Source organism: Podarcis erhardii, assembly GCF_964252035.2.
Source record: "Podarcis erhardii genome assembly, chromosome: 16".
NCBI lineage: Eukaryota > Metazoa > Chordata > Lepidosauria > Squamata > Lacertidae > Podarcis > Podarcis erhardii.
In genome coordinates, this window is record NC_138514.1 from 1,419,725 (window position 1) to 1,447,156 (window position 27,432).

The window sequence follows — 27,432 nt, forward strand, 5'->3', positions numbered from 1 at the left end:
AGAGGAAAATGATGCCTACTTAAATTCCTGTTGGTCATATGTATACTCTTGATAGCATTTAATAGGAAAGCAGGCACAGTTTATTTAAAAAGTACAAATACTACTAGTCTACTCTTCCTATCTCCTACCAGTTCCCCCCTTCCTGCCAACCCCCCAAAATCTGTGGGAATGAGAGAAGAGTCCTGCTTTCTGCCCAGTGTTATGGTAATTTCCTAGATGCGAACTGTCTGGTGATTACCAGAGGCTCTGTTAAGGACGAAAGCTTTTCTCAGAGGCCTGGATCTGCCTGAGGCGTCTCTTGAGTCTTTCTGCACAATAGGGGCGAACACAAAAGCCCAGAGAGATCATCTGGCTTATTAAACAATTGCTGGAAATGGGGAAGGGGGCGAGGGGGGGCAGGCTTGTTCAAGAGCCGCCAGAGGAGGATCTGTGAGGAGGGGGCTGGCGTCTCTGGCCACCAGTGGACTGTGCGCTGCTCCGATCAGAGCTGCACCTGGCTGCTGCGCTAAGTTGCAAAGAGCCCTTGGAGCCTGATGGAGCCCAGCGATCAAAGGGGATTCCCCTAAATTAGCGTGCCCAAGTGAAAAAGCCACAGCATTTCTCCTGGGTCTGGCCTGTCTCAAAGGGTTTGGGGAAGGGAAGGGGCATGTTGGTGTGCTTGCAGTCGGTCCAGTCGGCTCTTTACAGACACTTCAGATTACAGACTCCGCTAACCCAGAAATAGTACTTCGGGTTAAGAACTTTGCTTCAGGACAAGAACAGAAATGGCGTGGCGGCAGCAGGAGGCCCCATTACCTAAAGTGGTACCTCAGGTTAAGAACAGTTTCAGGTTAAGAATGGACCTCCAGAACGAATTAAGTTCTTAACCCGAGGTACCACTGTTGTTGGCTTAGTTCCAGTGTAGGATTGGTACCTTGCAAAGAGGAAGTAGGCCCGTCACCTAGGCAACCTGAAGAGCAGACTGAGGCTCCACTGCCAGCCCAGGGACTCTGATGACCCTTTCTTTGAGAATGGTCAGCACCCAAAGAAAGAGGGGAAGACCTCATTTGTGGAGCTGCAGAGAAAAGATGCTGAGTAGCTGCTGGCTTCTGAGGACAATGTGGCAGCGGTGGCTGTGACTTTAATTTTTTGACAATTTTATTTCTACACTGTTTGTGGTGTAGTGGTTAAGAGCGGTAGACTCGTAATCTGGGGAACCGGGTTCGCGTCTCCGCTCCTCCACATGCAGCTGCTGGGTGACCTTGGGCCAGTCATACTTCTTTGAAGTCTCTCAGCCCCACTCACCTCACAGAGTGTTTGTTGTGGGGGAGGAAGGGAAAGGAGAATGTTAGCCACTTTGAGACTCCTTAGGGTAGTGATAAAGCGGGATATCAAATCCAAACTCTTCTCTTCCAACCATATCTCACTGGTCTTCAAGCAACACTATGAAGTAGTCCCTTGAGCAGAGATGGTGAGCAGAGATGTTTTGGAACCACTAATCCATTTAAGGCACCTTGAGGCTGCACCTTCTGGCTTCGATGGCATTGTCTCCCTTCTGCGGGAGGGGCTGGTGGAGCTGGATATGGTCATTAACCTGTGACGACATTCTCTCTGCGTTCCCACTGTGCCTCTTGACCAGCCTGCACTCTGTGGCCTGCCTTTGCCCTCTGACTTCCTTGTCTCATCAGCTGGTGCTGGGAGAGAACAGCTGTCTATCACAGGGAGAAAAGGCATTGATCATGGCAGTTTCGTACAGAACAGTGCTGGGAAGGGAAGCTTCATTGACTTTTGAGACATGGTGACCCCACCTGTGCTCCTTGAAGCTGATGTCTGCAAATCAAAAAAGCATCCAGGCATTGCTAAATGCTCAAATGGTGTCAAATGTTTATGTTTGCAATAGGAGGCCCTCAAATCTTACTTTGGAACACGGGGTACATAATTCATGTCCTTCTGGGAGGGGTGCTCTTCCCCAGACATTGTCTGCAGGGGCGGAGGGTACATCAGGAATCGGATGCCCTTGACAGCTCTGTTTGAGGACAGCAGGTCTCTTTGGGAACTGAAAAGGCTAAAACTGCTTAATATACCAGTATTACACAGAGAGAGAGACAGACACAGACACAGAGAGATTAAGAGGCATTTAACTAGCAGCATCCTTGTTAGTCCCTGTGGGTATGAAGGGATTGACCATAAGAAGAACCACAGAGAAGCTAGAGGACTCAGCGGAAAAAGTTACAGTCACAGACAAGGTTTTGTAAAGAAATTTGAATGGTGAAGTCTTGCAGTTTGGTGTAAACCAGGGAGCAGGAGATGCTTTGTAATGTATACCAAGAATATTGGGCTCCAGTATGTTCCTTTTCATCTTGAAATGCGAAGGGGCACATGTGAGTCCAGGGCTCAGTGTCATCTGGTTCACATGTAACACTAAGCCAAACCATGGCTTAGCATGAACACGCAGATACTTAGAGAGGAAAACCCTACTGCTTTACTCCTCCTCCAGCCGTGCTGCTGTGCTCCAGTGAGCTAATCCATGGTTTGGCTTAGCATGTTGTCTGTTCTCATGGTTTGGGGCCACTCCAGGCAAAACACAAACTGTCACCAAGGTTTGTTTTTGGTTTACAGCTAATGGCTTGCCTAGAAGAGGGAAACCACAAGCCTGGGTTTCGGTGACATGCAAATCCAAACCATTGCTTAACTCGCAACAGCAGCCACAGAACTGCAGAAGGGCCAAAAGAATCACAATCTCCTCTTTGTGAGCCTGTACACTTGTGTGTTCTCAATACACCATGATTTGGCTTAGTGTTGCATGGCAAGTGAGGCTGTGGCTTGTTCCCAGTATCGTGATAAGCCATCATTTACCTTGATTCTGAATGCAGCCTCTGTGTGTTCACTACTTTAAACTCTGTTGTGTATCTCTCATTGCTTATTCATCCAAACCAGCCTCATGATCCGAGGTCACTGTTTGTTTCAACTTCTAGAGATAAGGAGCTAAGGGCTGGGTGCTGTGCCTTCATCCTGATCTTAAAATTGCAGCTGTAAACCAAGCATTAATCCATTTCATTGGCGGTTTAATGAATTAAAGTTTGATTAACAAATTTGAATTGACGGGGTTCCACGTAAAGGAGCACATTGTTGCTTTTCAAGCCTGTTTTGTTCTGGGATGTTGCTGTAATGGTGGCTGGAAAAGGAAGTATTAAGCATCGCCCTTAAGTGTTATTTTTGTGGTAAACTACTCATATCATAGAATCATAGAATCATAGAATCATAGAGTTGGAAGAGACCACAAGGGCCATCGAGTCCAACCCCCTGCCAAGCAGAAAACACCATCAGAGCACTCCTGACATATGGTTGTCAAGCCTCTGCTTAAAGACCTCCAAAGAAGGAGACTCCACCACACTCCTTGGCAGCAAATTCCACTGTCGAACAGCTTTTACTGTCAGGAAGTTCTTCCTAATGTTTAGGTGGAATCTTCTTTCTTGTAGTTTGGAACCATTGTTCCGTGTCCGCTTTTCTGGAGCAGCAGAAAACAACCTTTCTCCCTCCTCTATGTGACATCCTTTTATATATTTGAACATGGCTATCATATCACCCCTTAACCTCCTCTTCTCCAGGCTAAACATGCCCAGCTCCCTTAGCCGTTCCTCATAAGGCATCGTTTCCAGGCCTTTGACCATTTTGGTTGCCCTCCTCTGGACACGTTCCAGTTTGTCAGTGTCCTTCTTGAACTGTGGTGCCCAGAACTGGACACAGTACTCCAGGTGAGGTCTGACCAGAGCAGAATACAGTGGCACTATTACTTCCCTTGCTCTAGATGCAATACTCCTATTGATGCAGCCCAGAATTGCATTGGCTTTTTTAGCTGCCGCGTCACACTGTTGGCTCATGTCAAGTTTGTGGTCAACCAAGACTCCTAGATCCTTTTCACATGTACTGCTCTCAAGCCAGGTGTCACCCATCTTGTATTTGTGCCTCTCATTTTTTTTGCCCAAGTGCAATACTTTACATTTCTCCCTGTTAAAATTCATCTTGTTTGTTTTGGCCCAGTTCTCTAATCTGTCAAGGTCGTTTTGAAGTGTGATCCTGTCCTCTGGGGTGTTAGACAGAACCCTGTGGCACCCCACTAGTCACTCTTCTCCAGGATGAAGAGGAACCATTGATGAGCACCCTTTGGGTTCGGTCAGTCAGCCAGTTACAAATCCACTGAGTGGTAGCATAGTCAAGGCCGCATTTTACCAGCTTCTTTACAAGAATATCATGGGGCACCTTGTCAAATGCCTTGCTGAAATCAAGGTAGGCTACATCCACTGCGTTCCCTTCATCTACCAAGCTTGTAATTCTGTCAAAAAACGAGATCAGGTTAGTCTGACATGACTTATTTTTCAGAAATCCATGCTGACTGACTATTGGTGATCACAGCATTCCTTTCTAGGTGCTCACAGCCTGTTTGCTTAATGATCTGCTCCAGAATCTTCCCTGGTATTGATGTCAGACTGACTGGGCGGTAATTATTTGGGTCCTCTCTTTTCCCCTTTTTGAAAATAGGGACAACATTTGCCCTCCTCCAGTCTGCCGGGACTTCGCCTGTTCTCCAGGAATTCTCAAAGATGACTGCCAGTGGTTCTGAGATCACATCTGCCAGTTCTTTTAATACTCTTGGATGCAGTTCATCTGGCCCTGGAGACTTGAATACATCTAAACTAGCCAAGTATTCTTGTACTATCTCCTTAGTTATTCTGGGCTGTGTTTCCTCTGCTGAATCATTTGCTCCAAATTCTTCAGGTCGGGCATTGTTTTCTTTATCGGAGAAGACTGAGGCAAAGAAGGCATTGAGGAGTTCAGCCCTTTCTGTGTCCCCTGTTTGCATTTCACCATCTTCTCCTCTGAGTGACCCCACTGTTTCTTTGTTCTTCCTTTTACTACGAACATACCCATAAAAGCCGTTTTTGTTGCTTTTAACCTCTCTAGCAAGCCTGAGTTCATTCTGTGCTTTAGCTTTTCTGACTTTGTGTCTACACGTGCTGGCTATTTGTTTGAATTCCTCTTTGGTGGTTTCCCCCCTTTTCCATTTTTTGTACACATCCTTTTTTAATCTTAACTCAGTTAAAAGTTGTCTGCAAGGCCAGTGAGGAATCTGTTTGACCTTATGCTCTTGGCTGAGTTTGACATCCAGCAAATATCCGGGTAATTGAAGTCCCCCATTACTACTATCTCCCTTCCTTTTGCATGCTTGGCCATCTGTTCCAGGAAGGCATCATCTATGTCCTCCGTTTGGCTTGGGGATCTATAGTAAACTCCCACAATGAGGTCCCTGTTATTCTTCTCTCCCTTAATTTTGACCCAAATGCTCTCACTTTGGCTTTGAGGTTCTAAATCTTGGATCTCTTCACAGGTATACACATCCCTGACATATAACGCCACTCCTCCTCCTTTCTTGTCTGGTCTGTTTCTCTGAAATACATTGTAACCCTCCATTATTACATTCCAGTCGTGGGACTTATCCCACCAGGTTTCAGTGATGCCTATTATGTCATATTTAGTTTGCTGTACCAAGAGCTCAAGCTCATCTTGTTTATTACCCATGCTTTGCGCATTAGTGTACAGACATTGAAGTCCATTAATCATTCCCCCGTGTCTCTTATTTAAGGATTTTTTCCTCCCACCACTAGGTCTGCGTGCTGTTTGCTCCATTTGGTCTATGACATTTGGATGATCATCTTCATCAATTGATAGACTCCTACCTTCAGGAGCACTGCCTCCCTCCCCCACGTTAGTCAGTTTAAAGCCCTCCTGATGAGGTTTCTGAGATTTTTGGCAAAAACATTCCTCCCAACCGTTGTGAGGTGCAGCCCATCTCTTGCCAGAAGTCCATCTTCAAGAAACTGCAGTCCGTGATCTAAGAATCCAAACCGTTCCTGTTTACACCATTTGCGAAGCCAGCTGTTCACTTCCACTATTTTTCTCTCTCTCCCTGGGCCACGTCGTTCAACTGGGAGGACAGATGAGATGACAATTTGTGCATTTAATTGCTTCAATTTCCTGCCCAGAGCCTCATAGTCTCTTTTGATCTTCTGGAGGCTATTGCTTGCAGTGTCATTGGTTCCCACATGAACCAAGAGGAAGGGGTATTTGTCAGTGGGTTTTATGATTCCTTGCAGTCGTTCAGTTACATCTTGGATCTTAGCCCCGGGGAGACAGCACACTTCCCGAGACATCTTGTCAGGCCCACAGATCACTGCTTCTGTTCCCCTCAGTAGGGAATCCCCTATCACCACTACACGCCTCCTCTTAGGTTTGGTCGGGGTTCTTCCGTGATCTGTCCATTCCAAGGTCGCCTGCACATTCCCTGAGGACTGACTTTGCTGCTCGTCTTCATATACCTGATCGACTGTAACGAGGGAGAGATCCTCAAATGGAGTCTGCTCTTCGTCTTCCATACTAGGGGAGAGGACCTCAAAGCGATTGTGTATTTCTAAACAATCAGAGCGAACCCTGGGCCTCCTACTTCTTTGAGTCACGTTTCTCCATATATATGGCTCCTGTGTTGGTGAACTAGCCTCCTTCTCAGGGGAGTCCCCTGTCCCTCCTTGGTGGAGACGGTGTGCTCTGTTGCTTCCAAGAAGAGCTCCAGCTCTCTAATTCTTTGGAGGGTAGCCACACGTTCCTCCAGTTGCTGGACTTTGTCTTTTAAGAGGGCAATCAACATGCAATTGCTGCAGGTAAAGCTGCCTGCAACCTTTGGCAAGATGGCAAACGTTGTGCAGGAACCGCAGGCGACTGCAGCTGTTCCCTCACTCTCCATCTTGAGAACGTGTCGTTGGGGCTGGCTGCAGTGGTCCTCCATCATAAGAAGCGTGCAGACAGGACAAGTAACTCCCCCCAAAAAACCCCTAGGTCTCCCCCAACAAACGTTTGAGACTAGCTCCCCTAAATCTAAAGATAGATCAACAGACCTACCTCAACAGAAACCCTGCCCCCTCTGACCTTTGCACAGGGAGAGCAGCTAATCAGCCACAAGAAACACACACAGGAGAAATATTATTGTTCTACTATGGTACCTACGGTTATGAACTTAATTTGTTCCGGAGGTCCGTTCTTAACCCGAAATCATTCTTAACATGAGGCGCACTTTTGCTAATGGGGCCTCCCGTTGCTGCTGCGCCGCTAGCGCACGACTTCCGCTCGCATGCTGGAGCAAAGTTCGCAACAAGGAGCGTCTACTTCCGGGTTAGGGGAGCTCGTTACCCGAGACGTTCATAAGGAGGACGGTACATAACCTGAGGTTCCACTGTACATTGATCTCAATTTTTGCACACCACCCTGCAGTTCAGGTGTTTTTAGCCATGTGGAAGATCCTTCTGGCTTGCAGTCTCTGACTTTTGTGGGCCCTGGCTTCATATTAATATACTTTTCTATAGCCCCACAAGGGACAGAAACTCTGTTTTTTTTAAAAAAAAAAAAAAGGAAAGCAATGGAATCTGGGGATTCTGAGGGAAGTGAAAATTCATTCCGTGGAGCAATGGCAAGATCAGCTGGAACAGAGTCATACACCATCTCAGCATTCCTCTCTTCCACTTTCTTCTCTTTCTGTTTTTACCTCCGTTCTGGGTTTAGAAAGGAACAAGGCAGACTGAGGGCAAGCAGAGCCAAGCTGCGAGCTGTGGAAGGAAAAGAAAAAAGATATCTTTGTGCTCTCCAAACAAATGTTGGGTTTTGTGGCAGCTGCTTCTCATCTGTTCTCAAGCTTGGGATTCTCCGGACGGCAAACTAATAACAGCAGACTTCCCTGAAGCCAACCTTTCCCGGCAATGGGGCCATTTTTTTATAAGTTTTTAACACCAGCATGCCAGATCTTGAAAGGGTTGCATTGTCCCACGCTCTGTTCTCTTGTGATAACAGGCTCAAAAGGGTAGATGGGGAAGCTCAACTTCTAAGGTTCTGGACAGAACCCGGCATAGAGGAGGAATAACAGTGGAGCTGAGAGGGGGCCTGTTTGGGTGATACTTTGCTCCTGGGGCACAGTTTGGGAGTGATGGGGGAGAAGCTCTCTGTTCTGCACACCGCTCCCTCGGGCCTCTCACCAGAACAAGTGAACTGGCAAGTGCAGCGTTGTGTCCCTTGCCCAAGTTCATGTTGTTCAGTTTCCCATGGGCAGGGAGGGAGCGTGCAGGTCAAAAGGCCCACACTCGCTCCCCTCCTGTTGATGTTCCCAAGGACAAAGTGCCACGCAAGCAGCCCCAAGGTGAGCCAAGGCAGGCCTCGTGCCAACATGCAGTGCCCCTGGCCCCAGAGCCCTGGTAGGGTCAATTGCTCACATCTCCCCACCAGCCCCAGTCATCATGGCCAATGGTCAAGGACAGTGGAAGCTATAGTCCAGCAACATCTGCATATCATGGGTTCCTCACCCTGATCTAGACCTCTTTCCTCCAGCCCTGGACTTTATCAGCCCTGTTACCTGAGATAGTTCCAGCTGAAGATACCAAGAATTGAGCATTTATTCTACCACTGAGAAGGCTGGCTCTTATCTGGCAGGCTCTGCTCTGTAAAAGGTTTGAGATTGCAGTCAAGAGCCCAAGCCTAATGGCAATCCTTCTCCTTCCTTTCTCAAATAATGTCAAATAATTTTGGCATCAGATTTCAGCCTAGGATGCTGCCTCCCTCTTATTTTCAGCAGGAGTTAATTTAGAGTTGTAGGGAGGCAAATAATTCAGCAAGTGGCTCAGAAATCAGTATCCCAAGCACCAAAGTCAGGTTTCTGTCAATTAATGGCTAAAATGATGGATTCCACCAGAAAAAGAGGAAGAAGCTTTGTTGTATTTGCTGTTTCTTCCTTGAGTGTTGCATTGTGCTGAATATGGGGAATAAAATTCATATTTAGGCAGCCTAAAGACCCAGAAAATCAGTGTTGTGTTACACCACAAATAGCTAACATTGGTAAGCAGTTGGTAACTTTTATAAGCTTACAGGATTTTTCTACCTTCATATTTGGTGTGCAAGGTAGGCATGGGGGGCAGAGTCCAACTAACTAGATAGGTTTTAAGATACTAAAGGGGAAAAGGTGGGAGCCTTGTTTCAGAAACTGTAGAATCAAAAAACCTCTCCATTTTGGAATATGAATTCCAAACGCTTTTGAATTACAGTGGTACCTCAGGTTACATACGCTTCAGGTTACAGACTCCGCTAACCCAGAAATAGTACCTCGGGTTAAGAACTTTGCTTCAGGATGAGAACAGAAGTCCTGAAACTTTGTTTCAGGATGAGAACAGAAATCGTGCTCCGGCTGTGTGGCAGTAGCGGGAAGCCCCATTAGCTAAAGTGGTACCTCAGGTTAAGAACAGTTTCAGGTTAAGAACGGACCTCCAGAACGAATTAAGTTCTTAACCCAAGGTGCCACGGTATTGAATATTGTTCCACAAGATTTATTTGTTACATGCTGCCCTGGACTCCAGAAGAGGGTGGGATATAAATGTAAAGAATCATAGATTCTGCAATGCAGAAGTCTCAGCTAAAGCATCCAGGACAGAGGGCCACCCAACCTCTGCTTTAAAACCTCCAAGGAAGGAGAGTCCACCTCTCCGCCTCTCACTGTTGAACAGCTCTTACTGTCAGAAAGTTTTTCTGAATGTTTAGTCAGAATTTCCTTTCTTGTAACTTGAAGCCATTGGTTCGAGTCCTACTCTCCAGAGCAGGAGGAAACAAGCTTGTCCCCTCTTCCATGTGACAGTTCTTCAGATATTTGAACTTGGCTATCAGATCTCCTCTCCGTCTCCTCTTTTCCAGGCTAAACATACCCAGCTCCTTCAACCATTCCTCATAAGGCTTGGTTTCCAGACCCTTGATCATCTCGTTTGCCCTCCTCTGCACATCTTCCAGCTTATCCACATCCTTCTTAATTTGTGGTGCCTAGTATTACAGATGTGGTCTGACCAAGGCAGAATAGAGTGCTACTCTTACTTCCCTTGATCTGTACACTAGATTTCTGTTGATGCAGCCTAGAATAGAATTAGCTTTTTTTGCTGCTGCATCACCCTGTTGACTCATGTTAAGTTTGTGGTCCACTAAGACCCCTAGATCCTTTGCACATGTCCTGCTAGTAAGCCAGGTGTCCCCCATCCTATATTTGTGCATCTGGTTCTTCCTGCCTAAGTGCAGAACCTGACATTTGTCCCTATTGAAATTCTTTTTTTTTTAAGCTTGGGCCCAGTTCTCCAATCTGTGAAGGTCATTTTGAATTCTGATTCTGTCTTCTGCAGCATTAGCCAGCCACACCCCCCCCCCCCCCGGTTTGGTGGCATCTGCAAATTTTATGAGCATCCCCTCAATTCCTTCATCCAAGTAGTTTATGAAGATGTTGAACAACAATGGGCCAAGGACAGAACCCTGCGGCACCCTGCTTGTCACTTTTCCCCAGGATGACGAGGAACCATTAATGAGTGCACTTAGGGTTCAGTCAGTCAATAAATTCCATTAAATAAAATATTCCTACCCTCTTGCAGTATGCCTTGGGATATCACCACCTGAATTCACTTCAAAGTACAATGTTGACGGGCATAAAGGTAATATGGAGGTTGAAGTAAGTTTGAGTTGGTTAACCCAGCAAAATCAGCTGTTTTTATTCTACCTCTTTCATCCTGAGTTAAATGATCATGTAAGTAATAGCAGAGTTGTGATTGATGGTGAGTCTGCCTCCCAGTTCAATAAAGAAACCCAGCAAATAACTCATGATGGTGAAATGAGTGTTCCAGCCAAACACTGGTGATTTCCTTGTTTGCCAGGTCCTATTTCTAGCAAACAGTAGATGCGACAGTAAAACTGTTCTTAGAGTGTATCAGTGCAGTTGTGGTGACAAGGTTAACTATTTTTCCCTGGAAACAATTCCTTTCATGTGTCAGGCAAGAAAGCAGGAGTAGAACTCATCTCCCTGAAATCTACTTTTCAATGTGCATTTAATTGTTTTTATGGAGAAATACTTAAACATGCAATCCCTGCCTCCTCACCTGCAAATGAACCAATGTAGTTCAGGGACAGTTTTACAACATGCTGATCTGCATATGTCTACATTGCCCCACAATTGTGCAAGGAAACCAAGAGCACTGAGCAAACAGTGACTTAATGGGGAAGTTTATATCCAAGTGCGGCCCATGCAGTTGGTCAGGCTTTAATCCTTTGCGTTGCTTTTAACCCCTGCTGCCTCTATGCCCTCCTTGCTCTGAAGGCTGTAGAGCAGCCAGCTTTCCAGCTGCTGAGCTTCAGGTAGGTGCCCCTCCTGCCAGAGTTGGGTTTCCCATCTCGTCCTGCCTTCTAGTCTTGGGCTGGGTCAGATCTAGACGTTTGCCCATTGTAGCACGATGCTTTGTGGCTTCAGTTCATTTCTGATAACAAGTTTTTAAAAACAGAGCACTGTGTACATTGATGGCCCTGTGTCAGTAATAAAAATGGAAACCTCCTCCCCCAACCCTTGCTCCCTCCGCTCTTCCAAACGACCTGCATGCCAGCTGAGGGCTGTGTTTTACAACTGTAGGAGGGATGCCTTCTTCCCCAGTGTTTGCATGCTGCCAGAGTAATGCATCTGCGATAAACCACTCACACCTTGCTTCCCCCTTGTTTCCCCCCTCCCTCTCTGTCTCTTTGTCTCCTCTAACATTTCCAGTTCTGCCCAAAGCAAGCATTGAAGTGGAGTCTTATTCAGCTCACCCTGGTGACCTCCTCCAGTTGCGCTGCCGGCTACGGGATGATGTGCAGAGCATCAACTGGGTACGAGATGGGGTCCAGCTCTCGGAGAACAACCGGACGCGCATCACAGGGGAGGAGGTGGAGGTTAGGGACGCCGTGCCAGAGGACTCAGGGCTTTATGCCTGCATGACCAACAGCCCCTCTGGAAGCGAGACCACCTACTTCTCCGTGAACGTCTCAGGTTTGTAGCAGGCAACCGCAGGGATGAGGGGCAGCAAACTAGTGTTGGCATTGCTCAGGCCCTCCAAATGTTTCAGCACCCATCATCCCTGACCATTGGCCATGCAGGCTGGGGCTTACGGGAGTTGGAATCCAATAAAACCTGGAAGGCCACAAGCAGATAGTATCCAGTCTGGCTGCAAGGAAACCCCATTCTGGATTCTTGGTCTTCAGCAAGTCTCACTGCTTCTCAGCTTAATCTGCCTCTTGCAGGGTTGTTTGGGGTGTTGCTCAATTATTCACATGCAAAGTGCTTGAGTGCAAGTCACCTGCTCTGACTCAAGTCCTTCCTTGGATCTGATGTATAAGGGAGCTGTATGAGGGAGTATGAAGGAGTAGTTCCAAGGCGCATCTTTGATGGCATCTTTGCAGGCTTTTTTCCTTGCTGGTAGACCAGCAGGTGAAGACCAGGCCTTCCCCTCCTCTGATGGAGCTCAGACCTCCATCACCTTGTAGTTCCTGGAGAGGCGGCTTCCTCTTGCTCCTTTCTTGGCTGCTGGTCCCAGAGTGGTTGCAGGAGGCTTCCTTAGGTGCTGTTATAGTTCAGGTCTCCGTGGAAATTTTCCAAGTGGATTGACTGTCCACCAACAAAGCCAAGAACAGGGATGGAGTTGTTGTCCATTCAAAAGACAGCACAGCTGTTAAGAGCAGGGCAAAAGTGTGCTCGCTCATGTCAAAGGAATTACTTACACCTAATAGATTCCCAGGATAGTCACAGTACAATGAGCACACATCTAAGGCAGGAAGTGCTAATTGTGCTTCCAGGAGAGTGTTTCAGATTTTGTTCAGTTGTGCTTGAAGGTTGACCACAAACTTGACATGAGCCAACAGTGTGACGCGGTAGCTAAAAAAGCCAATGCAATTCTGGGCTGCATCAATAGGAGTATAGCATCTAGATCAAGGGAAGTAATAGTGCCACTGTATTCTGCTCTGGTCAGACCTCACCTCGAGTACTGTGTCCAGTTCTGGGCACCACAGTTCAAGAAGGACACTGACAAACTGGAACGTGTCCAGAGGAGGGCAACCAAAAGGGTCAAAGGCCTGGAAACGATGCCTTATGAGGAACGGCTAAGGGAGATGGGCATGTTTAGCCTGGAGAAGAGGAGGTTAAGGGGTGATATGATAGCCATGTTCAAATATATAAAAGGATGTCACATAGAGGAGGGAAAAAGGTTGTTTTCTGCTGCTCCAGAGAAGCGGACATGGAGCAATGGTTCCAAACTACAAGAAAGAAGATTCCACCTAAACATTAGGAAGAACTTCCTGACAGTAAGAGCTGTTCGACAGTGGAATTTGCTGCCAAGGAGTGTGGTGGAGTCTCCTTCTTTGGAGGTCTTTAAGCAGAGGCTTGACAACCATATGTCAGGAGTGCTCTGATGGTGTTTCCTGCTTGGCAGGGGGTTGGACTCGATGGCCCTTGTGGTCTCTTCCAACTCTATGAAGGTGCCACAGAGACTGGCAAACCCAGTTTGAGGAGAAGCTATGGTGGAGCGGAAAGCATTGGGCATGATGTGATTATCATGGCTCTACAGTGCCAACTGTATAAAACTCCATTTCTTGAGAATCTTGGTTTTTCTTTTATTTAGGCTCAAGTTTATAGTCCTTATGGCTACAAAGTGGGCAAATCCTGCCAAAAGCTCAGACAGCGGGGTGGGGTAATTGAATAAGAATTCCATTGGTTGTGAGTAAAGTTTCAGCTTTCTGCCTTGTTCTGTTCTTCTTCCCACAAATAATTCCTTGCGGAATGAGGGATTACACAGATTTGCTTGAGTTGTGTAGTGTGCCAGGATACCACATTTCACAATACAACTGTGAGTTGTATTCAACTAAGTCTGGCTCTGAGTAGACCTATTGAAGAGACTATGACAAGTTTAACTTCAGTGGTTCTACTCTGAGTAGGACTAACACTGAGTCCCACTCTGGCTGCAGATTGTGGGGAAATCTCTTTGCTGACTCTCATGGCCATTGCAAGGTTCTATCTAGACAGGCAATTTATCACAAGATAAAACTCTTCTTGGGCCACCCTGCTTCAAATTTCTGATAGCAGACTGGGGATGAGGAGAACCTTTCATTTCAGAACACCTTCCCATTTTTAAAAACAGATAGCAAAGGAGAACTCTAGACACCTTGTGACAAGCTATGGATTTCCCCCTCCCTCCCCCCGTAAGTAAATAAATCCAGAAGCGTGTGATCTTCTGTCTCCAGTCTGAGATGGTATGACCCAGACTAATTCTTTCCTGTACTGAGCTGTTTATCTCAAGCTGATAGGGTTGCTGATCAATACAGAGTGACAGACGAGATACTCCTGAAAGGATATTGAATGACCAACCCAACCACAAGATCCACAGACTTTGACTGGCTTTGGGAGCTGGCCAAAATGTCTGCTTGAGACTGGGTAGGGTGGAAGGCCAGGAGGCCAACAGTAGGGGGAGCCAATGACAGGCAGAGCCAACTCTTTCCAGTTGTGTCCCCCATCCCCACTCCTCACCTGCTGAGTTTTCCAGGGCAACCTGCCAACCTTCTGGACTAGCAGGAAGCAGGCAGGCAGGCAGGTGAGGAGTGGTAAGGCCCTATCCCTACCACAAGGAGCCTGTCAGAGTTCCTAAAAGCAGAAAGAAGGGCTTGTCCAAACATAACTTTCATCCGCTCCTTCCAGGCACAGCCTGCACTTTTAAGCTCCGTGTGAGAGCTTTTCCCACAAAAACCGTCTCTCTAGTACTCCATTGGAGCATACAGTAATCCATGGGAAATCCGAATGGACGTTTGCTCTGATTGAGTACAGTACTAAGAAGCTGTGTCTGGAAAGAGATGGGCAAAAAGTAAGTGCGTGTGGATGAACTCAAAGCCCCCAAGGCCAGCAAGTTTGCCTGCAGGGGGTCATCTCAGAATGAAGAATGAAAAAAGGGGCAAGCTGGGAAGTACATTGGGGGCCCCAGTCCCACTCATGTATTCCTCAGTGGTGTCCTGGGGTTTTCTTTCTCCTCCCAAGTCCCACTTATTTTCATACCAAGCAGCCCAACAGATCCAGGTACTCAGGACAGATTCCCCTATTAAAATTTCTGTCCTGCCATCTTGGTGCAAAAGCACAAATCAGGGCAGCATACAACATTTAACCATGGGAATTCTACCAAAAGAACATTTCACCAAGGTGTCAGGGGTCAGCAGTTAAAATCAAAACATAAACACATTAGCCGTCATATTCAGAAAAGGCCTTCTGGAACAAAACTGTATTCAAGAAGCAGAGCAGAATAGGGAGGGAGCCACGCACACTTCACAATCTGGGTGCAGCCACTGCAAAGGATCTCTCTCTCTCTCTCCTCAAATGTTCTTTCACCCTAGATGAGATGCAGAGAAGAGTGGCCCATGATCTTAGGGAGGGGCAAGAGGTACCTAAGGCATGCAGGACTTTAAAAGTGATCACCAAAACTTTGAATTGGGTCTGGAAGCAAATAGGTAATGAGTGCAGTTGTATAATTGGTGTAACTAATACAATCCCACAGGCAAGTGCCCACCATTATCCTTGTTAAGGACGGTAAATGTGTGGGGCTCAGAGAGCCAGCTTCCCTTCTCCTGCATCATTGCAGGCTAGCATGCTGCCCACTCAAAAATGATTCCAGCCACTTCCTTTTCTAGATGCTCTTCCATCTGCTGAAGACGATGACGATGATGACGATTCTTCCTCGGAGGAGAAGGAGGCAGATAACTCCAGACCAAATCGTACGTGTGACATTAATCAGTTAATGTAACTTGTCAGTTACGAACATAGCCAGGATTTTTACTTTTCAAATTCTCTTGGTAGCAGTGATGCTTTTCCAGCTGGAATCTGTCCATTGGCAATATTCTATGAAGCCTGTGATGCCTTTCTTTTTTTGCCCTTGAAGTGTCCTAAACCTACTTAGCAATGCTTCCACCTCCTGTGGGGGATCAGTTACTCATTCTCCCTTGGTGGTGGGGAGTGTGGCTCTTGCAACCCCTTCCAGCCTCTGGCCCCCCTCTTGTGCCCAAGGGCCAGCAGGTTCCTAGTGCCTACCGGTAGGCTAGGTAGGAAACAGGCACCCAGAGTGCTGGCAAAGACCTCGTCTTCTCCCTCAGCAGTAAATTGTCCCTTCTGAGAGTAGAGCAACAGAAGTGGGACAGGATTAATTCCACAGTGGCACCTGATTTTGGGGACCAAGAAAGCTGGGCAAGTGTCCCATTTTCAACATCTAGAAGTTGCTTCCCTTGAGCAGCTGTCCTGGGGGTGCAGGGAGCCAGAACCCAGCGGCCAGCAGGGCTCCTAATTCAATTGTGAAGGGAGAATTGTGCTACTTTCTAGTTACGGGATGTGTTCTTCCTGGTGCCATGAGCTTTCCCCCCTTCACAATGTGCTAAATATTGATAAGCCCCAACTTACTCGCATATCTGTCTCTCTGTCTGTTTTTTTGTGGTTGGGGTGGTCTCCTGTAGAAGCCATTCCGCCTTACTGGACGTACCCTGAGAAGATGGAGAAGAAGCTTCATGCTGTTCCCGCTGCCAAGACCGTGAAGTTTAGGTGCCCCTCAAGTGGGACACCCACTCCTTCGCTGCATTGGCTGAAGAATGGCAGGGAATTCAAGCCTGACCATCGTATAGGTGGATATAAGGTAGGATCCCTGCTTGTCTGGAGATCAGAGGCAGATCTGAGAATATAGAAAGGGGCAATTCCTGCTCCTGTGCAGAGACTTTAAACTCTGTTGTGCTGTTTGCTATTCTGGTCTGTTTTTTCTTCATTGTCTTCCCCTCTGAATTAAAACCAATTTGCCATGCTTGTGTTCAAAATATGGGATTTCTTTGAAGTGCCCACCAAAGATGCTTTTGTTGCTGAAGAGACAAACTGTTTTTGTTAAGTTGAAATGGGTTGCCTCTTCAGCAGGTGGTGGAAACTTAAAAACAGACAAACATTTTTTTCAGTATTTGCATTTGTTACTCTCATTATAACCTCAGAGCCCATCTGATAATATATCAGAGCCTACTAATGGCTCCCTGGACCACCATTTAAGCTCTAGTTTTCTCTTATTGTTTACTGTAATATTAGGGCGCTAATAACCATTGAGGTCATAATTCTATGCTTTTGAGTGGATTTTTAAGAGTCTTTCCAGGGAGAGCAGACCACCGATGGGCACCCCTTGTTGTCGGGGCGCATCTCAGATGCCGTGAGTCCAGTAGGCCTGGAGTTACCTGGCCACCAAGAGACAATATCGTTCCACATCACAAGGTTAGCCACCTATCCCGTAGTACTGGGAATGACATGGCTGTCCCGACACGATTCTGTGATCTCATGGGGGCAGAGATCCATAACTTTCGCGTCGGCCTGTTGCCACCTACACTGTCTAGGGGCTAGAGTACCAGATTCAGTGGAGATTAGAGGGCAGAGGTCTTAGGCTCCTCACAGGGGAAGAAGGACAATTGCCCCCACCATACAAGGCTTACAGAGATGTGTTCTGTGAGAAGGAAGCGGACAGACTGCCCCCCCCCCAGGCCTTACGACTGCAAAATCGACTTGTTGCCGGGGGCTCAGCTACCCAACAGCTGGCTGTACTCCATGTCAGAGGTGGAGTTGGCAGCATTAAATGAATTTCTGGAGAAGAATTTGTCATGCGGCTTCATCCGCTCACCCAAGGCCCCAGAGAGTGCCCCTGTGCTCTTCGTGAAGAAATGTAACACCTCAGAGTTGAGGCCTTGCAATGACTACAGGCTTCTGAACAAGGTACCAGTCCCCAATCACTATCCCCTGCCACGCATCGGGGACCTGCTGGAGAGGTTGAGATTGGCAAAGATCTTCACTAAGCTCGACTTGAGGGGGGCTTACTACCTGAAACGGGTGACAGCGGGGGATGAGTAGAAGACCACCTTTTGTGCAAGATACAGCAGTTTTGAGTACTTAGTCATGCAATTTGGATTACAATTGGGAACTGTGACGTTCCAGGCGTTCATCAATCATGTGTTGGGGGGTCTGGTGGACTCTACAGTGTTGTGTTATCTAGATGATCTTTTGATTTACTTAGACACCCCTGAAGAGCATGTAAAACATGTGAAAGAGGTGCTACAGTGGCTCAGATAAAATTGGTTGTATGCCAAGTTAGAAAAGTGTCAGTTCCATGTGACAGAGGTGGAGTTCTTGGGCTACCACATCACCCCTGAGGAAGTACACATGGATCCTGCCAAAGTGCAGGCAGTGGTGATGTGGCAGGAACCCAGAACCAAGAAAGACTTGCAACAATTCCTGGGTTTTGCGAACTACTACCGTAAGTTCATACCAAGATAATCAGGGCTGACGGCTCCTCTCATGGACTGCTTAAGAGGTAAGAGACCCTGCCAGTGGACGAAAGAGGCACAGAGGGCGTTTGAGAGCCTCAAGGCCATGTTTGCCTCAGAAGAGTACCTAGCGCATCCCGACCCACACTGACATATGATAGTAGAGACTGACGCATCTGACAGGGCATTGAGGGCAGTGCTACTGCAAGAGGATGAGAACGGGGCCATCAGACTGTGTGCCTTCCACTTGCGCAAGCTGATGCCGTCAGAGCAGAACTACACTATATGAGAGAGGGAATTGCTTGCTATCTGGCACGCTCTGGACACGTGGCGACATTTCCTAGAGGGCGCGCAACATCAGGTTATAGTGCGCACCAACCACAGGAATCTTGAACACTGGCAGACGGCTGGACACCTTAACCAGAGGCAGATCAGGTGGGCGCAGTTCTTTGCCAGATTCAACTTTAGAGTGCAGTGTGTGTCGGGTCCTCAGAACCAAAGAGCAGACCCTCTTTCCCGGAAGCCAGAATATCAGGGAGAGGAGGCTGCCCCCGTGCAGAGGCACATTCTCAAGCTAGAACAGATACAGTTAGCAGCGGACGGATGCTCAGTTAGACGTCTGAGACTAATTGTATTACAATAAATCTTCAAGCTAATTGCAACTTGCGTGCTGTGTTATCAAGACAGCAGCCTGGGTTCCTGACAGAGAGTCCACAACCTTCCGAGAGAGTTCATTCCACTGTTGAACAGCTCATGGTGTCAGAAAAGTTCTTCCTGATGTTGAGCCTGAATCTCCTTTCTTGCAACTTGAAACCATTGGCTAGGGTCCTAGCCTCTGGAGCAGGAGAAAACAAGCTTGCTCCATCTTCCATGGGAGACCTTTGAAGATGGTCACCACACGTCCCCCAAGCCTCCTCCCATCCATGCCAAACACATCCTTCCTCCAGCTGCTTCCCACAAGGCACAGTCTCCAGACATGCAACCATCCTGGCTGCCCTCCTCCACACAAGTTCCAGTGCACCAGCAGCCTTCATTTACCTTAATTTAGTGGAAAATAGCAGACGGTGTTACAATGGCACTAACTGTTCTCTAAAGCAGGAGGAAGCACTCCAGTTCCTAAGGCTGCAGGATGGCAGGCTTTGGGGGGGGGCTCCCAATTGCAGCCAGTTGCCTACGGATATGATCTGACTCCCTTCTCCCACTAGCCCCACCTGGCATGGCCAATGGTCATGGATGATGGGAGCTATAGTCCCATAACATTGGAGAGAATGACGTTGGCTACCCCTGGGTTAGAGTGTTGGGCTTGGGAGACCCGGGTTCAAATCAGAAAACTCACTGGGTGGCCTTGGGCCATTCACTGTCTCTCAACAGGGTTCTTGTGAGGATCAAATGGAGAAAGGGCAAACCATATATGTCTCCTTGAGCTCCTTACAGGATATAACAGGATATTAGCATACTAGTAGTGAAGACGATATATTGGCATTATATAAAATACAAAGCAGGAGTGTCCTCGGGGAGATGCATGCTCCCCCGGGGCCCAGGTGCCTTTCTTAAGCAGCCCCCAGTGAGGGAGGTGCCAACCCACCACCACCAAGCAGACGCCACAGGTGTGGGATGTCATGGTGCACATGTAGAGGCAAGACCAGCTGCCTTCAGGTGCCTCACCTGCAGTAAAGTCTGTCTCTACAGCCACAGCAGGTGCTGTAACTCTCTGACAGTTTGACTTGACTTCTGAAGGCACTCTCTTGCATCGTCTCCCAAGACACATGGAAGCCAACAACAACAATTAGCTCACTGACTGAAAAGCAGGTGATTGATCAAGACAAAAAGCTTCAAAATTGGTTGATGGTCCTTTTTTCCCTCCTTCCTGGAACTTCTTATGCCACATCACAGATTACGTCCCCAAATTACGTGCCTGTTGCAGCTGGGAAAATATCTTCAGCATGTCTTGCAAATAGGGCCTGCCTCCAGCTAGATGTGGTCTCATCATCTCCGAACCTCTCCAAAGCCAGGCGGAGGCGTTTGGCTGAAAGTGCGACAATGCAGAAGTCATTCTGGCGCTTGCTGCCGGGCGCTGCTGCCTCCAGTTAGAACAACTTGTTTCCATCTGGAGTGACTCACAAGCAGAGCGTGGTCTCTGCACCTCCCACTGTTGGCAGAGCCAGGGACCCTCAGCTACAAATAAAACTCCTTTAGCAGCAGCCACTGACGCAGACAAGAACCATCCTGTTCTACTTTCCCCTTTTTTAATCTTCATGTCTGGTCAAAGAGCTGTGCCTGAAGAATCAGTAGTGGCTTTAATGAATCAGATGGTCCCTGTCATTTTTCTCCTGGGCTGAACCTGATCAAGCAACAGCTCCCGGGCACTTCCTGAAAGTAATGGTTTTTTTCCAGAAATAGTCATTGCTGCAGCTTCCTTAGTTTTAATCTGCCTGCCCATGTTGCGGCTTTGCCTTTGTTCTCTGTGCTGCCTTTGCCAGCCAACGTTGGTAGCAGCTGAAAGGGGAGGTGTGATGCAGAGACGTTGGCTACCTGGCTGGGACTCTGGCTTCATACTCCTAGCACATTCCAGCGTGGAGGACCAGGTGCCAAAGACTGGCCAGAATCGTTTTGAGTTGAACCTTGGATTGGGGACCTTTTTCATCCCAAGGGCTGCATTCCCCTCTGGGCAGCGTTCCGAGGGCCAAATGCCAGTGGTAGGTGGGGCCAGAGGCAAAAGTGGGTGGAGCAAAGGATATACATTTACACAGAGACACAAGGAAGAGGCATTATGCAGTCCAGGGGCACATTCCAGCCAGGAAAAGCACGGGGGGGGGGGAGGCAGGATCAGCATTGTGCTTCCCACAATGGCAGCCAGATGCACCACACATCCCATAAGCAGGTTGGAGGCCAGCTGCTCTTTTCTGTGATTTGTCTCTGCTCCCTCAGCAGAGGTAGGCTCCCCAAAGACCCGGAGAAAGACAAGTGTCCATCACGGGATATTTAGCCAGGTTTGCTGCAGGTTCAGAGGCTGTCTGAAGTGGTGGAGTTCTAAAGTTACAGAAAGCATGAAAACCTATGATATCCATGCAGTGCTTGGGGGGGGGGGGAAATACCTAAAAGACAACTTGTAATATAGCGGAACCTCGGCTGCCAAACATAATCCATTCTGGAAGACTGAAGATTCTTAGATCACGGACTGCAGTGATTCTTAGATCACGGACTGCAGTTTCTTGAAGATGGACTTCTGGCAAGAGATGGGCTGCACCTCACAACGGTTGGGAGGAATGTTTTTGCCAAAAATCTCAGAAACCTCATCAGGAGGGCTTTAAACTGACTAATGTGGGGGAGGAAGACAGTGCTCCTGAAGGTAGGAGTCTATCAATTGATGAACATGATCATCCAAATGTCATAGACCAAATGGAGCAAACAGCACGCAGACCTAGTGGTGGGAGGAAAAAATCCTTAAATAAGAGACACGGGGGAATGATTAATGGACTTCAATGTCTGTACACTAATGCGCAAAGCATGGGTAATAAACAAGATGAGCTTGAGCTCTTGGTACAGCAAACTAAATATGACATAATAGGCATCACTGAAACCTGGTGGCATAAGTCCCACAACTGGAATGTAATAATGGAGGGTTACAATCTATTTCAGAGAAACAGACCAGACAAGAAAGGAGGAGGAGTGGCGTTATATGTCAGGGATGTGTATACCTGTGAAGAGATCCAAGATTTAGAACCTCAAAGCCAAAGTGAGAGCATTTGGGTCAAAATTAAGGGAGAGAAGAATAACAGGGACCTCATTGTGGGAGTTTACTATAGATCCCCAAGCCAAACGGAGGACATAGATGATGCCTTCCTGGAACAGATGGCCAAGCATGCAAAAGGAAGGGAGATAGTAGTAATGGGGGACTTCAATTACCCGGATATTTGCTGGATGTCAAACTCAGCCAAGAGCATAAGGTCAAGCAGATTCCTCACTGGCCTTGCAGACAACTTCGTTGTCCAGAAAGTGGGAGAAGCAACAAGAGGAACAGCCATTTTAGATCTGGTCCTAACCAATGTTGATGACCTGGTTAGTGGGGTAGAAGTGGAAGGATCATTAGGCGCGAGTGATCATGCTCTTCTGAAGTTTACTATACAGCGGAAAGGAGCAGCCAAGCATACTAGGACTCAATTTCTTGACTTTAAGAAAGCCGACTTCATAAAACTTAGGGAAGTGCTGGGTGAGATCCCATGGACAGTAATACTAAAAGGAAAGGGAGTTCATGATGGCTGGGAGTTTGTTAAGAGGGAGATAGTAAAAGCACAACTTCAGGCAATACCAATGAGACGGAAACATGGAAGGTGCCTAAAGAAGCCAGGGTGGCTATCTAAAGAACTTTTAACTGAGTTAAGATTAAAAAAGGATGTGTACAAAAAATGGAAAAGGGGGGAAACCACCAAAGAGGAATTCAAACAAATAGCCAGCACGTGTAGACACAAAGTCAGAAAAGCTAAAGCACAGAATGAACTCAGGCTTGCTAGAGAGGTTAAAAGCAACAAAAACGGCTTTTATGGGTATGTTCGTAGCAAAAGGAAGAACAAAGAAACAGTGGGGTCACTCAGAGGAGAAGATGGTGAAATGCAAACAGGGGACACAGAAAGGGCTGAACTCCTCAATGCCTTCTTTGCCTCAGTCTTCTCTGATAAAGAAAACAATGCCCGACCTGAAGAATTTGAAGCAAATGATTCAGCAGAGGAAACACAGTCCAGAATAACTAAGGAGATAGTACAAGAATACTTGGCTAGTTTAGATGTATTCAAGTCTCCAGGGCCAGATGAACTGCATCCAAGAGTATTAAAAGAACTGGCAGATGTGATCTCAGAACCACTGGCAGTCATCTTTGAGAATTCCTGGAGAACAGGCGAAGTCCCGGCAGACTGGAGGAGGGCAAATGTTGTCCCTATTTTCAAAAAGGGGGAAAGAGAGGGCCCAGTCAGTCTGACATCAATACCAGGGAAGATTCTGGAGCAGATCATTAAGCAAACAGTCTGTGAAACCTAGAAAGGAATACTGTGATCACCAATAGTCAGCATGGATTTCTGAAAAATAAGTCATGTCAGACTAACCTGATCTCGTTTTTTGACAGAATTACAAGCCTGGTAGATGAAGGGAACGCAGTGGATGTAGCCTACCTTGATTTCAGCAAGGCATTTGACAAGGTGCCCCATGATATTCTTGTAAAGAAGCTGGTAAAATGCGGTCTTGACTATGCTACCACTCAGTGGATTTGTAACTGGCTGACTGACCGAACCCAAAGGGTGCTCATCAATGGTTCCTCTTCATCCTGGAGAAGAGTGACTAGTAGGGTGCCACAGGGTTCTGTCTTGGGCCCGGTCTTATTCAACATCTTTATCAACGACTTAGATGATGGACTCAAGGGCATCCTGATCAAATTTGCAGATGACACCAAACTGGGAGGGGTGGCTAACACCCCAGAGGACAGGATCACACTTCAAAACGACCTTGACAGATTAGAGAACTGGGCCAAAACAAACAAGATGAATTTTAATAGGGAGAAATGTAAAGTATTGCACTTGGGCAAAAAAAATGAGAGGCACAAATACAAGATGGGTGACACCTGGCTTGAGAGCAGTACATGTGAAAAGGATCTAGGAGTCTTGGTTGACCACAAACTTGACATGAGCCAACAGTGTGACGCGGCAGCTAAAAAAGCCAATGCAATTCTGGGCTGCATCAATAGGAGTATTGCATCTAGATCAAGGGAAGTAATAGTGCCACTGTATTCTGCTCTGGTCAGACCTCACCTGGAGTACTGTGTCCAGTTCTGGGCACCACAGTTCAAGAAGGACACTGACAAACTGGAACGTGTCCAGAGGAGGGCAAACAAAAGGGTCAAAGGCCTGGAAACGATGCCTTATGAGGAACGGCTAAGGGAGCTGGGCATGTTTAGCCTGGAGAAGAGGAGGTTAAGGGGTGATATGATAGCCATGTTCAAATATATAAAAGGATGTCACATAGAGGAGGGAGAAAGGTTGTTTTCTGCTGCTCCAGAGAAGCGGACACGGAGCAATGGTTCCAAACTACAAGAAAGAAGATTCCACCTAAACATTAGGAAGAACTTCCTGACAGTAAAAGCTGTTCAACAGTGGAATTTGCTGCCAAGGAGTGTGGTGGAGTCTCCTCCTTTGGAGGTCTTTAAGCAGAGGCTTGACAACCATATGTCAGGAGTGCTCTGATGGTGTTTCCTGCTTGGCAGGGAGTTGAACTCGATGGCCCTTGTGGTCTCTTCCAACTCTATGATTCTATAATTCTATGATTCTATTCTATGATTCTATCACTGTTCGATTTCCAAAACGTTCAACAACCGAGGCACAATTGCCAGTCGGCAATTACAATGGAGAAACGCACCTCAGAAGCCATTCGACTTCCAAGGCACATTTGAAAACGGAAGCATTCACTTCCAGGTTTTCAGCGTTCGGGTTCTGACTCATTCGGGTTCCGAGATGCTTGGAAACCGAGGTTCCACTGTATATTCAACCTGTGCCATGCAATCCTTTGTATGTTTATTCAGTATTAAGTCTCACTGTGTTTAGTGATTTTGCTGTTGGACAACAACACTGAAAAGTTGAGAGTGGACTTTGTTTTTTTACTGAGCACTTAGGAAAAATACGAACCGTATGCTTTTCCTCACTATCTTGCATGTAAAATTTAAATAGCAAATACACACATACACCATTTAAAAAAGGAAAACAAATCACTCTGCTTCCCACAGCTCGCACCCCCAGTGCTACAGGCCTAAAATAACTCCTTAGGAGTCAGTCCCCTGTGCACATGAACCTGGGAGTAAGCTCAGCTGAAAATAATAGAACTGAAGCATCTAGAACATGCAGGCATTGAGCCAGACTTAGATTGGCTGAAGCCTTGCAGTTTTGCTGATTTGGATGGAAGTGGCTCTTTATAGTACAAAGATGTGCCACTATGGTAAAAGGAACCAATGTTTGATGCCTTCAAGCACCAAATTCCCCCTAGCAGCCCTTTTAGAGTTTCTTAGATATCTTCACAACAGCCATGTGAGGTAGACTAGGCTGAGACTTGCTGACTGGACCATGGGAGGAAGTGGGCAAAAACATAAGGTTTACTGTTTTAATGTTTGTTTTTAGGATATTTTTTTTCCAGCTTAGCTCATGGTGTCTTTAATTGTTTTGACCTATTGGTCTGTTTTTAAATTTTTGCTGTTTACCAGCTGTTTCATAAGCCATCTTGTGAGGGTTTGCAAGGCACAGCATATAAAGTGGGGTTGTCTAAATGTCAAATTCTGTGCCGAATTTTGTGCTTGTGCAAGTGAGTTCACCTATGGCACACATTATATACACCAGGGATGTCCCAACAGGTCAATCGTGATCTACTGGTAGATCACTGTGAGGTTATGGTAGATCACGGTCAATCTCTGGCTCCCTTTCCTTAGCGTCGCTAAAACTGACTCCTGCCATGGCCCCCTGCCGCACCCTCCATTGTTGTATGATCTCTGGAAGAGAAGACAGATCTTTCTCTTTGCTGCTGTTTTGATCCATAGTGATCTTTTTGTGAGTGACTTTCCCCCTTTGTCCCTTGCCTTTAACCCCCCCCCCCAAAAAAATAGAACTCCCCCCCCCAAACGGGGCTTTCCTCCTCCCTAAAAAAGCTCTACAACTTTGAGGTGAACCCCCCCAAAAGGGGGTAGATCGCTGCCAGATTTTAATTCTGAAAGTAGATCGCAGTCTCTTGAGAGTTGGCCACCCCTGAATATACCACCCTGGCTAGACTTGGGCACAGTGAAATCTGGGAGAGCAGCTGGAGGAATTCCAAGACCGGTTCTTGTACTGGCCAACGAAACTTGTCCCACTTGTCCATCATCCCAGTTTCCAGATGTAGCCGGCTCTGTTGTCAGCCCAGCAGCTGGCAGCAATTACTCTCTATAGCAAGGGGGGGGGGACATGACCTCGAACAGCAATTATGTGCAGCCTAGAACATGCAGCACAGGAGCAGGCAAGACCTTTGGCCCTGCTCCTGAGATGAAAAAGCCCAAGGGGACAGAGCCATTGCTCCCTCCGCCTCAGCCGTCAATCAGCAGGTAACCTTCCTGATCAGCCTGTGTCTGTTTCCCCACAGGTCCGTCATGCCACCTGGAGCATCATCATGGACTCGGTTGTGCCATCAGATAAAGGCAACTACACCTGCATTGTGGAGAACAAGTACGGAACCCTAAACCATACCTACCAGCTTGACGTTGTTGGTAAGGAGACCTGGACAAAGGAAGGGAAATGGGAGGCTGGAAGGAGTGTGGAATCCGAGGGGTTAGTTATAAATTGCTTTCCTAGAGAGTTTATCTCTGTTCAGAAGTCAGAGTGCAGTAACACAGTAATGATGCCACATTGGTCAGAGCCTCAATGGAGACAAATTAGGAGGGTGGGAAAAATGTCTCTTTACAAAGAGGCATTACAAGGAAGCAACATTTGATGCCTGTAATGCAAGCACAAAGTCCTTCTTGCAGCCATTTTATCTCTCCTCTGGAGCTTCGCATAAGCCATATGAAGTAGTTTTGGTTAAGTTTTGGTGACTGGCCCAAGGCAGGAAGCGAGCAAAACCATGATGAGTTACATGAGTTTAAAATGTGAAACTGGACGTGTTCAGGGTACTTTTTTCTAATCAAGGTTGGCTTTTGGTTTGCTGTAGAAAATCAGGAGTGCTTTATTTCCGGTGTCTCATCACTTCTTTGCCTGTGCTATGTTACAAATTATGTGGCTACAGATGTTATTTTTAATACATATCAGGTTGCCGGGATGTTCTGATGCCTTTGTTTTTTTACAGCATGGAGAGTTGGAATGGTGGGGTGGAGAGAAAGGTTCCTTGTGTGCTTCACCATTGGGGTGGGGGTTGTGTTAGCCAGTCTCTCGGTGTACAGCTTTCCCCCCAGGAAAATGCAGCAGCAGGACTAAGGGGGCAGGGTTGGGTTGCTTCCACTTCCTTTGCTCCTTGGTACACGCAAAGATTGTGTAGGCAGGAATTCTCTGCAAGTAGCCGGATGTATGTGGCTCAGTGTCAGGAGGGGATAGGAGACAGTGGTTGGGTGAATTTTGTTTTTTGGCTCTGAATTGTCTCTTTGTTCAGACTGGCTGTCCTGAGGTGTGCACCGAGTGGGCTCAAGCAGCTGGCTGTGCCGCCCAAGCATGAAGCTGTACTTCATTTTTCACTTATGATAATTTT

At 47.1% G+C, this 27,432-nt stretch overlaps 1 protein-coding gene and 1 long non-coding RNA gene across 8 annotated transcripts in view; one reads left to right on the forward strand and one right to left on the reverse strand.

The window, feature by feature from the left end:
- Positions 1-4,071, reverse strand: part of LOC309331625 — a 76,381-nt gene extending 72,310 nt beyond the window's left edge. Inside the window, exon 1 of the long non-coding RNA XR_014151911.1 lies at positions 3,723-4,071. This is a non-coding gene — a long non-coding RNA (uncharacterized lncRNA). The remainder of the gene's footprint in view (positions 1-3,722) is intronic.
- Positions 1-27,432, forward strand: part of FGFR1 (fibroblast growth factor receptor 1) — a 112,136-nt gene that overhangs the window by 47,452 nt on the left and 37,252 nt on the right. For 4 of the 7 annotated variants that reach the window (XM_081843880.1, XM_081843882.1, XM_081843881.1 and 1 more), the window contains exons 3-6: positions 11,624-11,887; positions 15,559-15,642; positions 16,372-16,547; positions 26,338-26,461. In XM_081843880.1, coding sequence (XP_081700006.1) covers positions 11,624-11,887; positions 15,559-15,642; positions 16,372-16,547; positions 26,338-26,461 — 648 coding nt within the window. Of the gene's footprint in view, positions 1-11,623; positions 11,888-15,558; positions 15,643-16,371; positions 16,548-26,337; positions 26,462-27,432 lie in introns of those variants that run through there. The other 3 variants (XM_081843884.1, XM_081843886.1, XM_081843885.1) reach the window with 2 other exon arrangements.